Consider the following 17784-nt stretch of genomic DNA (forward strand, 5'->3'; position numbering starts at 1 on the left):
TCTTTTATATACAATTATAATTTACATACATCTCATTATTTCCTTATAATTTTAGTTATTTAAAATAAAAATGAATCAAAATCAAACTTGCACATAGTCAGTCATACATCAGTAATGAAATCAGATCAGATGGCGGTTTAAATAATGCAATCAAGTTTCAGAGCGAGTGATAATGATTACCTTTGTGAGTCATATACAAAAACCACACCGCAAAAGCGTCAGTGTTAACACACACAGGTTAGATGTTCTAGCTTGATATTTCTCTGCAACTTTAGTGGCGGCTATGATAATCAGCAGAGGTGTTAGCTGCTCGCTGTTGTGCGTCGCTGTGGAGGAGTTTGTTTGTTAATTTTCTCAGACTCTCCCACATCTCATAATGAAATTTAGCTCCCTACTTGGGGATGTGATTACTTTGTGTCGTGCCCAAGTATCCGCCCCTTTCCGACTCGCCCGCTGGCATGCACTCACACTGTGCTTAATGATCTGGGTATGCTTCAGTTTGTCTCGCACCTAAACTCCTCACACAAAGTCACTGTCGCTTTCAGTCCTAGACAGTGACATTCGTGATTCTCTGCATTTTCAGGTTTAATGGGGCCCTTTTGAATGTGATGACAGACCGTCCAATCACGTGGCTTATAGATTTGTCAACATGGCAAGGTAGCTGTCCCTGAGGAAGCTTTAGAGTTCCATACTTTAGAGCAGTTAGGGCATCACACCGCACTACTATGCCGATGTACAACCTCTTTAAGCAGCCCCCCCCCCCCCCCCCCAGAAAAACAAACAAACAACAAAAAACAGAGCATCACCGAAACGTCACATGCCATGGAGCAAGCAGCCCTCATGCATATCATGGGGCTTTCAGTTTTTGCAACCTTGCATCTGTGGCATCACCACACACTGAAGGAATGAGTGTATGATAATGATCTAATGATTCATCAGAGCAAAAGATTTCCAGATTATACCAAGGGAGACGTTGGAAAGACAAAAAAAATCCCAAAAGACTTTTGTACTCCAGTAATAACACTGATGTGGAGGTTTTGTATGAGTGGTGACACCTCTGCCGCTTAGGAGAATACTGGAGCCAGCCCAGTGCGCCCTCACTGGTGATATAAATGATGACGTCACTACTTGTGTGCACAATGACCACTGCAGCAACCATAATGAGCCCTTAAGCGGTCATACAAAGGTGGCCATTATCTCAATAAGTCAACCAACAGGTAAGCATGTTAGATCTCCAGAATAACTTACCATTGCAATGCACCCCACTAAGAATTAGACTCTTAATCACCTGATCACACTGAAAACTGGGTAAAAGCTTGACGGTGCTTGGATCAATCCAAATCTTTCTTCATAGCAAAGGCCTCTGGTGTATTCAGGATATGTTAACATAGCAAAAAACCCATGTGCACTTAGTAGTCGTGAAAATGTTACCTGATTTAATGACACACCAATGATCTTGGCCTTCTTTTTGCTCACTGTCACATCCACACTATGATGCTATCCTATTGACAAAATCTGTCCATAAAGAGAGATATGGACACCAGCTAAAGGCACATGAGGCACACTTCAAACCCATTGTGAGTTCACCTTAGGGCAGCAAATTACTGTGCTTTCAATTCAGGATATGCAGGCACATGCTGATAACTTGACTGGCAATTTGGACGTGTAATGTCAGGTCACACAAGCCTAGAGACCAGTCTGCAATCACCTGGCAACCACTGGTCATGAAGGAAAGAAAAATGGAGTATCCACTAGGGCTGGGCCATATTATACCGTTCACGGTAATACCGGTATAATGTTAGGCAACGATAGGAAAATGAAATATCGCGATAGAATGGGAGTAAAACGCGCATGCGCAGTGCCTTTGTTTTCATACGCACATGGCCGATTGTTGAGTGAAACAGATGAACCAGAATTGGTTTGTAAAAATGGTGCAACTTCCGTGATGTGGAACTGGTTTGGTGTTTGTCCGTCAGATACACGACAAAGCACATTTTTTTGCAGAACATGCAAGCGGCCGTTGTTATTGTCATATTTGTCGGACTAAGATGCTCTTAAATCTGGGAGTAATCTGGGTCCTAAACTCCGTATGCTTCAGGTCAAACAACACTGCAGCATCACTTAAGAGTTAAAAACTGTCTAAATTCTTTCATCTTTAATAAAACGATCAGCATTGCTGCTTTACCAGGTGTAACTATGAAGTTTAACTTCCAGGCATCCATGAAAACTAAAGTTATTACATTTAACGGAGTTAGACGTTAGCAGGAAGCTAGCGGAAGTTAGCTCGCTAGTTTCGCTAGTTACCTAAGCATGATATAGCATGTTCTGACTGAGAGATTTCTGAAAAAAATCAAACGTACAGTTCTGCTATCACTTTCAACATAAATGAAGACAGGAAACTAAACAGCAGTGACGTTTGTAGGGTTACTGAAGTTGGGCTAGCTGGTATATAATGATGTGCTACGTGATCGCTAGCGACACAGCTATGTTAGCATAACATAAACAGTGAAGCTGGAGGACGAACACTAACACTTTTCCACTTATAAAAGTTAACGTGAAGGTTCTTCATGGTTAGAGACAAATGCAATCGCATGGCAGGATGTTGTAAACGGACCAAACTTCAGTCAGGAGAACAACTGAGATAATCCATCCACAATACGAGGTTAGTCATTAATATACTGCAACAACATGGGAATAGAGCAGCTGCCAGAGAATTCAACATTAATGAATCAATGGTACAGAAGTGGAGGAAGCAAGAAGAATGAGTTTAATAAAGTTTGATTTATCTGACTGCTTTGTTTCGCTTAATGTGCCTTATAATCCCGTGCACCTTATGGTCCGAAAAATACATACTGCCCACTGCAGTTTAATGTTGCAAAGCACCTCTTTTTAACTTCAGTGGATATTATACATGGTTATGCTCAGGATATGTCAGCCCATTTCTACTGGAAATGCCTTTTGGTTAAACTTTCAGCAAGGAATTTGCATTTGCACTGTTACATTTTTATAAAGCTTTAATGTACATAAAAACCAGCTTCTTGTTTAAGTGAAAATAAATGGAAGGTTGTCTTTTTGCGCTAGTAATGTTGTGGAGTTGTATTTTGTCTCGCATCAATTATATCGTCGGTTATATCGTTATCGTAAATTTTCAAATATATATCGTGATAAATATTTTTGGCCATATCGCCCTGCTCTAGTATCCACAACTGGTGAAAACCACCTTGCTGCTTTGGTTCCTAGCTGATTCTGCTGTCACTCGTAGTATGCACAGAACACGCCAGCTTGTCTGCAAACACTCGCCAGCTACTCCTCCAGTAGCAGTGATAATGTGAAAACTGCCAAAACTGAGACAGTTTGCCTTCAAAGTACAAACCAGGCCTTTGCAAAACTTGCTGACTGTCGTGCTGAAACAAGTTTTACTCTGAAGGCAAATGCAGTTTTCTTCACACTTTTTCCAAGTTTACTACTGCTCGGCTAGCACGTTTGCAGAGATTTTTGGTGCAGCAAAAATCTCTTCTTTGTAACCAATTTCACCCAATAACCACCAGCAACATCCAGGAATTACTCACCAAGCACCAATATGACAGACAGCTGTCAAGCAATGTGCATGACATGGTGTTACAAACTGCTATATGACTGCAGAAACCCAGACTACGGTTGGGTATTCTGAAAAAAGGGATCATATCCCAATCTTAGTTTCTGCAATCCTGTGGTTATGCGTGCATATAGATCTCTATTCAATTCAATGTTATTTATATAGCAACAAATTACAACAACAGGTACTTTATATTGTAAAGTAAAGATCCTACAATAATATCTATTAATACCTCTGCAATATCTCTCTGTAAAAAGGCATCACGTCTGCTCAAAAGTAAAAACTTATTTCACAAACCCCAGTATCCTACTTGGAGCTTTCAAAATATAACCTTTCAATATAATTCGAAGGTTGGTGATTCGATCCCTGGCTGCTCCAGCCTGCATGCCAAAGTATCCTTGAGCAAGCTACTGAACCACAAGTTGCTCTCTCATGCGTTCATTGGAGTGTGAATGTGTCAAAGTGTTAGACAGAAAGCATTTAAGCTTAGTAAAAAACAACAACAACAACAAAAAAAAAACGCTCATATAAATGAGTGTGAATGGGTGAATGAGGAAAGTTGTACAAAGTACTTTGAGTGCTCAAGTAGAAAAGAAAAGCACCATAGAAGAACCAGTCCATTTACCATAACAGATAAGTACCTTTTAGTGGGGAAATCTGTACGATTCCTTTGGGAAAGTGCACAAAATGCCAAACCGAGATCCTCCTCATCCAACTGCTCACTTCAGCTTCCCTGACAGGCATTTGTTAGGCTGCCCGATCCACAGTTCAGACCAGGCAGCATGAAATTTAGCCAAATGTTTTTTGTTTTACTTGGCTCTAATATTATCTCCTTCTGCTCCTTAAGAAAAAAAAATGTAGTTGTTTTATTCAATACAACTACATAACAAAATACAATTAAAAAAACAAAACACTGCACATATGCAGCTATTAGAAGCCCTGAAAAATGAACAGATTATTTTCTTCTCTCACAACTGAACTGTTTGTTCCTTCAATTTCAGCTACTTTTAACCCCGAAAGAAAAACTGATTTATGAAGCGGCCTCGGTCAGTGGGTCTGCCGTCTGACAAAAGCGCTTGATTTAGAGACCAGACTCCAAAACCTAGTTATGAATCACAACCAAACAGTTTTCTGTAGCTGTAGTTGAGCTTTTACAAAAACACACAGACACACACACAGGACATTGGCAAGCTGCCAGATTGCTTGATTCTGACCTTCTTTTCCACCCACAGCTGCTGCCAAATTTGAGTCCATCCCTCTCTCATTCTGCCACACTGATACACAGTTGAGCTCTGGCAGCCAATCACAGCAGATTATTTCTCAACCTAGGGAGGCTGCGTGGGTACCATCCACCAGGGAACCAGCACTAAATAATCACAAAGGAGCAAGCTGTCCCATACACAACCTCCTGAACATGAGCTACTTTCAGCTTATTACTGGTTTATCACAGTAAAAACACATTTATCCCCCCCACCGAAAGCCTTTCCTGCCCCCCATTAGTTGCTTATGCTCTTCCCACTTTTGTCTTTTAAAGGCAGCTGCCAGCAGAAATGTGAGAACTTTCCATTCTTCGAACCTAATTCGAACTCTGACAGAGACATCCTTGATTTTAACCCCCCTCCCATTTGGGTGATCACAGGGATGAGGGTGAATGTCAGCAAACAGAGAGGGAACCGGACACCGGCCAGCTTTAAGGGCGAACTCGTCAACCTCCGCACGGGCACTCTCACAAAAACAAAGCGATGGAAACTGGCTGAAGAAGGGAAACGCTTTCAAAGAGTTGAGCTTTTCCTCAGATTAAATGAAATGGACAAGTGAAGGCTGAATCACATCTCTACGGGTATTAGGCAGCACACACATCATTACTCCTCTGTATCCATTCACCACAAGGCAACCATCAAAGAGAAACAAACTGAAAATCTTGGTTTTGAAGAGGAAGAGCTTGACTAAACATAATTGAGCTCAGTTTACAATTCAGTTAATGCTTAAAGGAGCACAGCCTGCATTTGATTTTTTAAATAGGGCCAAATTATCTCTTGAAGAAGTGCAAAGCAGCTCCTGATAAATGAGTTCTGCCTGTAGCATTATTTTATTTGCAATTCGCACAAAGAATGAATACATTAAAATCCTATTTGGGATTTTAAATTGTGTTATTTTTAAGAGGATTTTTTTTAAATTTATTTATTTTGTTTGTGTTTGTGTGTGTGTGTGTGTGTGTGTGTGTGTGTGTGTGTGTGTGTGTGTGTAGAGAAATCCATATGAAACAAATATCTAACCCAGCGTTTCATGGCCATGTAATCAGATATTTTAGACTGCTTACAATCTTTAATCCGCTCATCAAAACGCAATGCTGATGATGAAGCGATTTAAAAACAATAGCAATAATAAAATTAAAAACATATACAGAGATTATATTTTTCATATACATATATAGACTGATAGCGGTCACATCAGATGCCCTACAGCTCTCTGGAAGCGACTTAGCTGCAAAAATAAATATGTCCTATTTGATCACACGCTACTTTTTCACCCCCAAAGCTTCTATTTGTGTTCATATTTTCATTGTTGCGCAAACTCGTTAAGTAAAAGTCTTTAAAATCTCGAGAAGCCTTAAATACACAATTACCGCTAGAGGATCAGGTCTCTGCAATTTAAAGAAACAAAAAAAAAGTAATGCGCCTTTCACTAAAAGCCCGCAATAATGAGCGTCACAACGAAAATACTACGAGATCACTACCAGAGTTAGGCTAATAATTTATTCTCAAGGCCGATTTCACGTGGGTGAGTTTATTACACAGTCGGGAAGCTGTTCGTGAATAGAGGGTATTGTTATTGGTACAGCAGCGTGTTCAGGCCAGGCTGCCTTATTGCTGTTATGTTGACTGTGGCTAATCCATCTAGCTGCTGTTAGCTCGCTAGTATCCACGCTAAAAACTAGCGTGCCGAGCTAGCGTTAGCAGCAGAGCAATCTCAGTGACAGAGGGCGGACTGAGAGTAACGCTGCACCGAACAAAACACACCGGCTAACTACCGTTATATCCATATCAATATCCCGAGCCCGCTCACACAACCAACCCGACCCCCACTGTCTGTTCGTGCTGCGGGGAGCCCAGTCAGCAGACTACTATTTTACTAGCTAACCATTTTTTTGTTCCGCCGCAGGACCAGGTCAACCAGCGCTGTGAATCGGACAAGGCTGCCGAGAACACAGGCAAGCGAGGCGGGCTCTGCTCCGCCTTTTTTAGCGCTGGAAACCCGGGAGCTCCGCGGATACATCCTGGATCACATCGACTCTGTGGCAACGACGTCCGAAAATATCGCTGCTTTTCAATCAAAACGATTCGCTTCGTTGTGCATTTTCTTACCTGTTACGGTGAATTGTGATAAATCGTGTCCTCCTCTGCAGCTCTCTTCCCCCTCCTAGCTCCAAAATGGCGCCAATATGTATAGATTCAGTGCCCGTGGGTAAAAACCATCGATGGGTGGGTAGCGCCACCTATAGGGCGAGTTCGGGTACTTCTGCTGAGCCCTTCACGTGACGCGCAGAGCGTCTTTTTCAGTTTTTGTTCGTAAAAATTTCCAAAAAGATTTCGAGTATTCAAACACATATAAAATAAAGTTCCTGTAATATATCTAACAGTCCTCGTGAAGCGCACTTTAAAGATAAAAGCAGGTAATTTGCAATAAAAAAAACCCCAAACTAAATTAATTTAGAGTGGATTTTATTTAGCACAGGCCTATAAAATACACGAACCCTGCCAAATAAAACATTAGTCTTCTTAAACAGAGATTACATTTAATCCCACAGTTTTAAAAATAGAGTTTTAAACATCCAAACGATAATGTTTTGACACTATTCTTTAAGGCATTGTTGTCTGTTTTGCATATCAAACGGAAAACCCAGGATTCCGACAGAGCCTGAACTCACCACCAACCCATGATTCAACTAAAGGGGTTTGTGCGTGAAAATGATCGCATGAATATGACAGTAATGGTGCATTTACGTTAATCCTGTGTAAACTGGAATTACAAATATAAATAGTTGCTGCTGAATGGCCCTTCTGGCGTTTTAAGTGCACCCCTACTGTTAGAATATATACCATATAAAGTCATTTATTCACACAGACATTTTAAAAATAAAAATCGCATTTATGGGACAATGCCCATGGGTATTTATTTCTCAATTTCCTTTGTTTGCTAACCTACTCATTCACATTTTTAATACGTCTAACACATTTTTGGCTTTCAAATGATAGATTTTCTGACTTCAGTGGCTTTACTAAAAAAGCAATATTACTGAAGTTATACAACCTTCTTGCCAAGCTAGTTCACATAACGTCCAACTAAAAATAAATAAATAAATAAAGATGTAACTGCATGCCTCATTAATCTCCTGCTTGCTTTGTCTTTCTCCGATGGGTCTCTGGCCAACATGAGCCAGCCCATAGAGGGAGCTCCAATATAACATTTCGGATTTGGATCGTTCAAATAAAGCATCGCGCTTGCTGCAGAAGTGGATTGGGCACAGAGTCTTGTTTCAGCAGAGATTTTCTATAGTTTTTTGATAAAAACAATTTTAATTTAACTTAAATTTTAAAGATGGCCCCAAAAATGTACCACTACACTTTCAAATGCATAGCCAGCCATTCTTGCTGTAGTCAACAGAGCCTTATTATTAATAAATAATAGAGGGCACCGTATCTCTACCTATATTCGAGCCTGCACGCCGCTGTTCTCAATTAACCAATCAGTGCCTAGAGAAGGTACGCGTAGGCTATAAATCTCACGAGCACGAAGTTGGACTGGTTTCATGGCTCCAGGATGGAGGGGTTCCTGTCCACGTTTCCACCATACAATGTATATGGTAACCCTGTCTGCGCTTCCCCGGCTCAGGTCGGCAACTGGGGCAAGAGAGATGGTCGCTTCATGAACCCCCAGAGCCTCAACTACCTGGAGCTCTACAAGACCCTCCTGTCCCAGGTCAACCCCAGTTTACCCCCTCAGCTCAAGAAGGCGAACACCAAAGAGTGCGGCGTGCAAGTGAACGCCAGGGTGGATAAAATTGTCCAGTGCTCTCTGGGCCCCAAAACGCTGTTTTTCGATGAATTTCCCACTCCCTGCAAGCTCCCCATGAGCCCCGATGCGTCCACACCGGAGGAGAAGGCGCAGTGCCACACGCCGCCAATGAGCAACCTCCGCTTCCTGAGGCCCGTGTCCATCTATTCGCCGGTGTTTGACCGCAGGCTCTTCCTAAAGAAACTCGAAGACTGCGCTGGTGAAGGAGAAGGTGAAGCCGCCGCCGAGCAGGCCACGTCCGAGGCCAATGGGGATCAAAGTGGCGAGGAAGCCCCAGAAGACTCCAAGACAGCTTTCCACCGGTCTCCAAAGGGATCCAACTTTCAGGTGGATGCGTGTGGGGCAGTGGCGTCGTTAGGCCTATTTTAGGGATGCTGAAGCCTCCCTAAAATATTCTTAAGCCCCCCTAAATAATTTGGTGGGGTTTTTTTTTTGTTTTGTTTTGTTGTTGTTTTTTAACTTATTCGATTTTTTTTTTTACAGAACTTGCAGACAAATTCAATATAAAGATGCAGGAATATGAGTTTAAAGAAATAATAATATAAACCTGTCGCTATTCACACAAATATGATCATAACTCGGTTGGTCCCTTTCGCTTTACATTGTTAAGGTACCGTCAGTGCTTCGTTATCCAATCCCTTCCAGTTGTTCACAGGGGACATCCACATGACTGAAAATCCAGTCCTCGTTTTCACTGCTACTTTACACTCCGCTCGTATACACCTGCAGAAACACTAGCGTGCATGTGGCAAACGGCAAGAAATCATGGATATACGCAAGTTTTTCAAGAAAGTAAGTTTTCATCACTGGCTGGTAGTAACAATTAGTTAGCTCCAGCTAACAGCAGAGAGTCCCATGTAAATAATGAACCAGGTGCTCCCCATTTTGTAAATAAAAACCTGGCTAGCGCACTAAGTTAAATTGTTAGCATAATGTTAATTTCTGTCACTCGTTTTAGCTCTGAAAAATCCAGCTGAGCTCATTCAGGTATGGTTATCATCAGTGGAAATAATAATAATCACTCCATCCCCATTAACCTGTAGGAGTCAGGGCAGAGGAGCACAGAGAGGCAGAGGGGAGAGACGTCTGCTGGAGAGGTGAGTCAAAGGATGGAGTCATTTGTGATGGAGACAGTCTGATTAGAATTTTATGGGACTCAATATGGATATGAAATATGAAACATTTCAGTCACGGTACAACATATAAGACCTGTTTAACTTGAGCTTTTATTTAGGAGAGTCAAGGTTAAAAAGTGGAGAGAGCAAAGAGAGAGATATGTATATAAGTCAAATTAGCCTGACTCACATATTTTTGAGGGTTCTATTTTAATATTACTTCAATTCAAGTAATTTAGTAATATTTTTCAGGGCTTTAAATTGCAACCATTTTAGTCACATGCGTGCTCAAAATATAATGTTTGTAACTTCAAAATATTTGGGAGCAACAAATTACTGTGGAGCGGGAGCAGAAGTCATGATATTAGCAATTTACATTACAATTCAGTATGTTTTAATGTATCTTGAAGGGTGAGGCAGAAGGAGTGGCTGAGGGAGAAAAAGGTCAACAGGCAAGTTCAAGTCAGAGAGAGCAAGGAGAGACAGAGGAGCTGCAGCAAATGGATCGAGAGGCAGAGGAAGATCAAGTTATTACAGAGAGAGGAGAGCAAACAGGCCAAGAGAGGGAAAATGATGAAGCAGCTGCAGCAACTCATTCTACTACAGGGTTTGATTTAGGTGACAAAGACACAGGGCCCAGACAGGTGAAGCTGAAGAGCTATCCACATGATACTTTTGGTACACAGAAGCGAGCATTTAACCACAGCTGGTTTGAAAAGCACAACTGGTTAGAATATTCAGTCAACCAGAATGCAGCTTTCTGCTTCCCATGTAGAGTGTTTGGCAAAAACATCAAACATGATAGTTTGGTCAGTAACGGTTGCAAGAACTGGAAGAAAGCTTTAGTCATCTTTGGCAAGCATGAGATGGCACAAACACATAAGGACAGTGTTGTTACATGGAAAAGCTACCAGGGAACTAACAAACAGGGAAACGTTGCACAGATGATAGCAACTGCAAATGTGAGGGAGATAGTCGAAAGAAGAGAGTATCTCAGACGAATTGTTGCAGTCACCTCTATGTTAGGGAGACAGGGACTCCCTTTTCGTGGTCATGATGAAGGTGAAGACAGCCCAAACAGAGGGAATTTTCTTGCGTGCATGGAGCTTTTGAAGGAGTTTGATGCTTTTCTTCAAAAACATAATCCCCCATCAAATGCACAGTATATCTCACCAACATCCCAGAATGACATGATTGACTGTTGTGCCCAGGAAGTTACTAGTGTCATTGTATCTGAAATGACAAAGTCTAAAGTCTATTCCATCATGGTGGATGAGGCAAGGGATAAAAAGGCAGAGCAGTTAGCTGTTTGTGTCAGGTACGTGTCAGAGGGGGCAGTGAAGGAGCGTTTCCTTGCACTCCATTGCAAATGAGATTCAGCAGCAGATCCAAAACTATGGTCTTGCAGAGCTTAAGTGTGTAGCACAAACATATGATGGTGCAGCCGTTATGAGTGGCTCCACTGGAGGTGTACAAGCACATTTTAGAAGGCTCCATCCTGAGGCTATCTATGTGCATTGTTATGCTCATCAACTCAACCTGGTTTTGTGCAATACTTGCAAGGCTGTCCCAGAGGCTGTGGAGCTTTTCAGCTTGTTGGAGTGTGTGTATTCTTTCTTCAGCACCTCCCTAGTCAATCATCATAAGTTCATGGAGACTCAGGCAAAGCTTGGATTGACAAAAACTGAGCTTGTGCAACTTTCAAACACTCGCTGGGCATGTCAGTTGCGATCAATCAGTGCAGTTCTTGAGACACTGCCTGCCATTTTGGAGTGCCTATCTGCAATTGGATCCCCCATAGCTGTTGGTCTCAGAGCAAAGCTCTACAAGTTCTCAGCAGTCTATGCACTACTGATGTTTCAGTCGATTCTGTCTGTAACCGAAGGACTCCACAAATTCCTGCAGAAAGAGACTTTAGACCTGGCAGAAGCTTTTATCTGCAAACAAGCTGTGTGTGACACACTTAAGGGCAAACACTCAGATGCATTTGCTACAGAGCTGTATGAGAAAACCAAGGCCCTGTGTAACACCCACAGTATCCCTGAACCAGGTGCCAAGACAAGGCACAAACAGAGGAAAATGGAGGATTTTGTCCTGGAGGCAACTGTGGGTTCACGCACTGAATTGAACAACTCAGACACATTGAAAAGAGAGTTACTTTTCCCTTGTGTGGATCGGATGGTTGGCGAGCTTGATCAAAGATTTTGCAGTGTAGATGCAGGGCTGCTAAAAGGCTTCCAGGCATGCAGTCCTAAATCTGAGAACTTCTTGAGTGAACCACACTTGAATGAACTTGCAAAGCACTACAGACTTGACCTGAAAAAAGAGGAGGTTCTGGTGGCCAGAAACTTTCTTACCCGGAAAACAGAGGCTGGATGTCCACCCAAAAATATGTTGTCTGTGTACAACCTCCTTGATTCAGACATGTTTCCCTCTCTGAAGGCAACCATCCAAGTTGCCCTAACAGTGCCTGTCAGCAGCTGCTCGTGCGAACGGTCCTTTAGTGCACTGCGTCGGCTGCACTCCTGGCTGCGTCAAACAATGGGTCAGAAAAGACTTCAGTCTTGCAGTCATGTCTATTGAAAAAGACACGCTTCAGCATCTGAGTCACAACAGAGTGATTGACCGATTTGCCACTCTTAAAAACAGACGTCATTCTTTGATGCTTCCACCCACCAAGTAACTGGTGATTGCAGCCAGAAAAATGTACTTTTTTATTTTCAGTTTTTTTCTTGTTATTGATGCAGCAAACACATTTCCTGTTTTTTTGTTGTACTGTATTATAAAGCAGACTGAAATAAAACAATAGATCTATTGGTGGCCTAGGATGTTTAATCTGTCCAAAAAAGTAGGAAAACAATTTCTCAGTCTTTGTTTTCTGTTTGTGAAATTTTGTGCTCATTCACTACGTTCGTGTGCATCTCTTGGGGGCTAAGCCCCCCCTGTCCTTAAAACCTAGTGACACCCCTGGTGTGGGGAAATGGCAATGAGCACTGTCTTTAGCTTTCCAATCCACGATGTAACTCAGAAAAGTCCCTCAGTCATCTATGGTTCAAGCCCTCAAACTATAGCCTAATTAGTATACCTGTCATTTAAAACCTATTATCCATCCGAAAATATAGATTCTTTTAGTTAATTGGCAAATGTCATCGTAGGCTCATTTAAATTTGTTCTGATTTTAACTCGGTACTTTTTTTACACTAAAAAACATCTAACGAAACTCGATTTATTTAAGATTTAAGAAGTGTAAAAGATCATAACGTGTTCAAAAATACAAAGAAATAAAGGGCAGTATAAGATACTAATTGCCCAGACTGTTCTGTATTTAGAAAAGATAAAAAAATGTTTTTAAATTGAAAAACTATCTTGTTTATTAACTACTTTGTAGTATGAATGGTAACGGGGTAGAGCCATTATTAATGGGAAACTCAAAACATATCACGATAGTTAAGTTCAAAATCTATGCACTCACTCACATTCTCCATAAAAGTATCATCAGAATGTTTACAGTCAGTGCAGCCCACAGGGAAAAACCCAGCTGTGGTAAAAAAAGATTTTGTACAAATTTTATTTATCTTTGTTTTTTCCAGTTCCTGGAGCAGAGGTATGGGTTTTTCCACTGCAAAAAGTGCAACATCCGGTGGGAGAGTGCTTATGTATGGTGCATCTCTGGAACGAGTAAGGTTAGTGGTAACGAGCATTGCACAAACAAATGCCTGCTGAGCTAAAATAGAGCGACTGCTTTGGCAGGTGTACTACAAGCAGCTCTGCCGGAAGTGCCAAGTGGGGTTTAACCCCTACAGAGTGGAATCTATCCTGTGCAAGGTACGTGAACTTGTTTTTGAGGAACTTTCGCAAGATGATTTGTTCACTTGGACTTAAAGTGGAGTCGCAGGGTCAGTCAGATTCTGTGTGGGGCATTTAAATAAACTGGATCACATTTCTAAGGCACTATCAGTCTCAGTAAGGCATTCCTTCTGTAGGGATGAGAAAAGCCTGTGCTGTTTCTTATGCTGGTGATGTTCTTTTACACCCCCTGTCAGGGTTGCTCTCAGACTTGCTGCATCTGTGAGAAGAAGCAGAGGCACATTAACATGAAGAAGCCTCACCGTCAGGACCTGTGCTGTCGCTGCAAGGGAATGAAGCTGTCCTGTGACGCCACCTACAGCTTCAAATACATCGTCTAAGTTGCCCGCCGTGAAAGCCTGAGGTTACACCAATAAGGCTGATGTGTAAAGTCATGCCACAAAGAGAAGCTGCCACCGCCCCCAGTAGCAAACTTGAAGAGTCACTCCAATCGCTGCCCTGGTTTGAGCCAACTTTAAAAATTCATTCCCCCTCACTGATCCTGGTACCTAACATGAAAACTATTTTTGTATGAAGAAATAAACACTGCACCTTAAAAGTTGAGATTCCTGAATGTATACATACACTATGAAGTCAAAATGGAAATGATGGGGTGCTTGCCTATTATACACAGTAGACTATGTTACTCTACTGCAATGATACAATGTTCTCCCATACAAACTGATGGCACAATTTCTAAATTACTCCAAGCTTCTTTTTTTAACAATACTAGCGTGTCTAGCTAAAAATGTTCAGATTTCAAGCTGTTAAGATCAGGAGAAAGAGGATTAGAAATGAATATACCTGAAGGACCATTCAGGTTGAGCATTTTGGAGACACAGTGAAGCAAAGCTGAGAGGGTTTGGACATTTGTAGAGGGATGTTAAAGATGGAGCTGCCAGGAAGGAGGAAGACTGCAGAGAACATTGATAGATGTAGGAAGAGGGCAGAGCCCCTTGAATACAATTAGTTTTTCAGTCATTTATAAAGCACCAAAAGACAACATAAGTTATAGGTCTTTACTTTAACAACTTTTACAGAGCTTCAACTCAAAACAACTTCACAAAGGCTGTGAAAATATTTACAAGGTGAAAAAACAACTACTGTCTTCATCTAAAAAGCTTTAAAAATGTGCAACTTCTTGTTTGGCATGCAAACACATTCTCCCACACACAGGAAAAAGAAAAACATACCCGCGTGAGCTTGTGGCTCCCTTTTGTACCTCATACAAACGTATCTTTCAGATAAAATTATCTTGTTAATAAATATTTCAAACACTCCATACAGTAAACAGAAAATGCATGCATGGCAGTTTGATTTGAGAGAACAAACATCATTATAAAACTTAAGTCAAATAAGTGTCGTTTCATATCTGATCAGATATAAATAGGAAAAGAAGACATTTGTACAGCAACAGCAAAATGATTGCTTGATCCGAACCAAGGGAGAGTCTCTCACACACACACAAAAAGGCTGACAACGACGAGTTCAGATTCAGTAGTGTGTAGCGTGGGTTTCATTTCGCACATCTACAATGAGTGCAGAATGTCAGCATTTCCCTTACGTGTAAGGTAACTACAAACCACACAAACATATCCTACTATGGTTGTGTGACAGTAACGATTAGCAGTATACAGACGGGCAAATACTTGACTGTGTACATGCGCCATCTTCTCTGCATGTGAACACCAAGTCGACAGAAATATAGTGTTTACGCTCACTAAAGATGCTACAGCTAGCCACGGAGGGGTGCACGCCACGCACGGATAATGGCATGATTACTCTACCAATGTTTACAACAGTAGTCAGGGGACAAGTTGATTCACTGATACAGAATATCAATAATAGAAACAGGCCAAAGAGCAGCGTAAAGAAATGCGCTTGAATATTCTGCATCTGCTCTGTCAGCAAGTCTTTCAATCAGGCTGAGGTCAGACGTCTGGGCCAAGCGAAAAGGACAGGACGGGAGCGTACAGTAGAAAGCATTCAGCTGGGTCATGCATTGCACAGTTTCCTCCAGAGGAGGCCTCAGAACAGTAGAGACAAAATCACTCCAGCATTTGGCTTTTCCTTCTTAATAAAAGTGACAGCCTTTTTCTCTCACAGTAACAAAACATACATGATCTCCTTTCTACAACATTTAGAAAAAACGTATAACAAAACTCCACAGAGGAAACTTCTTCCAGTGATGCTACGTAGTGTCACGGCTCATTTCCTCACTGTCTCTTTCATCCTTCCTGAAGGAGGCAGCAAGTGTCAAGCATGTCTAAAAGTTCCTCTGGGAAGCCAGTTTAAGTCCAAGCTAAAAGCCTTCACAGGTCCTCGGAGTGCAGCACAGATTAGATGCTGAATTATGACCGTCAAGCGGGACTTAAACAAGGAGGTACATTATTTTTCACGACATCTAGCTTTAGAAGCAAAGCCTGCGCTTGTATATAATCACATCAGGTCATTCTTATCAGCAGGCAGCAATCTGTAGTATCCAGAGATAAATCCCATTATACATGGGATATGATTCCCTGTCCTTAAACATTTAAAGTGTCCAGTTATTTCTGGTATGTCATTGTCTACTTTTCAGATGCAAAGACCTGATGTTGGATCGTTAGGTCCTCTGGCGTGGTAACTTTAAAGTCTCAGGTTTGGACATCTGACGGTTCAGTATTCAGGAGCCCCCCTACTGTCAGTAAGGGCAGGGCAGCTTGTCCCACCTTCCCCAGGTAGCGAGTCAAAGGCGTAGCAGCACCGCCGAAGGAGCAACAACAACCCCAAGCTGCAGCCTCTCCTGGGCCGGTGGGACAGGGAGGGGGTGGTGGGGGAGGGGGAAGAGATGAACTCGATGAAGGGCTGTGAGTTAAGACCGTGTCACGGCCCGGGTGCAGAATCGAGGACGGGCTTGAGTGTTTGTACGGAGAGCATGGGAAATGGGGAAGATGAGAGCCCCGGGAAGAAATGGGCGATGGGTTCGTGTAAGAGTGTGTGAGCAAGGTGGGCGCTGAGGCCACAGTTGGGAGAGAGCTGGATGTGAGAGATGATATCGGGTGTTTGCTGCAGTGGAAATGTGATTGCGGTAAACTGCATGATGGATGTACTCTGATAGGATAATAAAGGCTTGCGTTCTCATCTAGATAACGTCTCTTTGGCTCTTGTGTGAGCGGCAGTGTAAAATGTGATTGGCCTGGCGTGTTGGAGCTATGAGCAGAGAACAGGTCGGGGGGTTTGGGAAAATTAAGTAAAGAGGTCTCAGAGTTTGCAGTGGATGAGGATGAAGAGTGGAATGAAAGGTTTAATTCAGGTTCTAGTGCTGGGCAGGGTGGTAAGTGGGTATCTGCCTGGAGCTGTGAATCTGGGGCAGCAGACACATAGGAGGCGGCAGGGGCCAGGTATGTGGGTGCTGGGCCCCCTCTGTAAGAGCAGGCTGAGAGGATTGCAGAGGTTGTCTTGGAAGGGTCAATGGCTGCAGTGATGGAGGGAGTAAAGGTGGAGAAGGAGGGGGTGGGGGGCTCCTGAAGTCCTGTCAGAGACTGGTCGCGGAGGCACTTGAATCGGGGAGGTAAGTTGTGACGACCCGGTAACCCTGGGCGTGGCGGATCATGTCGCAGATTTCCCCGTTGAGCTCCAGCAGCTTGGAGCAGATCAGACTGAGGTCCTGCCGGGAACCGACCAGGGCGATTGTGCCCGTCTGGCCCAACGTTTGGTGACGGAAGTAGACGTTGAGCAGCGTCTGAACCTCACTCTCTGAGCTTCCGCCAAACACTCCGTTGGGCCACTGCCTCCTGAAATGGACACAAAAAGTATTATAATTATTACAGGTAGATATAAAGAGACATACTTTCTATATTCAATATTCAATGTAGCTTGATTCATTGGATCAAGCTACAAAGTATAAATACACAATTAATATATTCAACTTGATAAAATGTGTCCATAAGTACAGGAATGCCACTAGACCCACATCTATACCTTGCCAAATAACACCATATAGAATAAACTACGCAAGTAATTTTTCAGTTCGAACTCTTGCCTAAATATTCTGTCATTTATACAGATGCTATTGTTAAACATATCAGGTCTATCAATTTTGCCTCAGGTTTGGATATTCTCATCTTAACAGCTGCTTTTATATAGCGGTCATTCACCACTCCGGTATATCCC

The 17784-nt window shown here is 42.3% G+C and overlaps 3 protein-coding genes across 3 annotated transcripts in view; 1 reads left to right on the forward strand and 2 right to left on the reverse strand.

Annotated features, from left to right (window-relative positions):
* The window catches only part of pds5b (PDS5 cohesin associated factor B), a 35223-nt gene extending 28202 nt beyond the window's left edge, over positions 1 to 7021 (reverse strand). The window contains exon 1 of the mRNA XM_085364545.1: positions 6961 to 7021. The gene's annotated coding sequence lies outside the window, so the exon portion shown is untranslated. The remainder of the gene's footprint in view (positions 1 to 6960) is intronic.
* Positions 7022 to 8416: 1395 nt separating this feature from the next.
* zar1l (zygote arrest 1-like) lies at positions 8417 to 13973 on the forward strand. Its single transcript, XM_085363841.1, has 4 exons — positions 8417 to 8998; positions 13377 to 13469; positions 13537 to 13611; positions 13830 to 13973. Exons 1-4 carry the CDS (start codon positions 8417 to 8419, stop codon positions 13971 to 13973), a joined length of 894 nt encoding a protein of 297 aa, XP_085219967.1.
* Positions 13974 to 14653: 680 nt separating this feature from the next.
* fryb (furry homolog b (Drosophila)) overlaps positions 14654 to 17784 on the reverse strand; it is a 38354-nt gene continuing 35223 nt past the window's right edge. Inside the window, exon 65 of the mRNA XM_085364546.1 lies at positions 14654 to 17405. Within this exon, the coding sequence (XP_085220672.1) occupies positions 17147 to 17405 (259 nt within the window). The 3' untranslated portion in view covers positions 14654 to 17146. The remainder of the gene's footprint in view (positions 17406 to 17784) is intronic.

Source organism: Diplotaxodon limnothrissa, linkage group LG10 (assembly GCF_057381915.1).
Source record: "Diplotaxodon limnothrissa isolate DT_005_m linkage group LG10, D_limnothrissa_male_GT1.1, whole genome shotgun sequence".
In the NCBI taxonomy this organism is placed as follows: domain Eukaryota; kingdom Metazoa; phylum Chordata; class Actinopteri; order Cichliformes; family Cichlidae; genus Diplotaxodon; species Diplotaxodon limnothrissa.

Coding starts and splice junctions, on each gene's coding strand:
- zar1l (XM_085363841.1), top strand. CDS start 8,417: ATGGAGGGGTTCCTGTCCACGTTTCCACCATACAATGTATATGGTAAC. Junction 8,999..13,376: donor CAAAGGGATCCAACTTTCAG/GTGGATGCGTGT, acceptor TGTTTTTTCCAG/TTCCTGGAGCAGAGGTATGG. Junction 13,612..13,829: donor TGGAATCTATCCTGTGCAAG/GTACGTGAACTT, acceptor ACCCCCTGTCAG/GGTTGCTCTCAGACTTGCTG.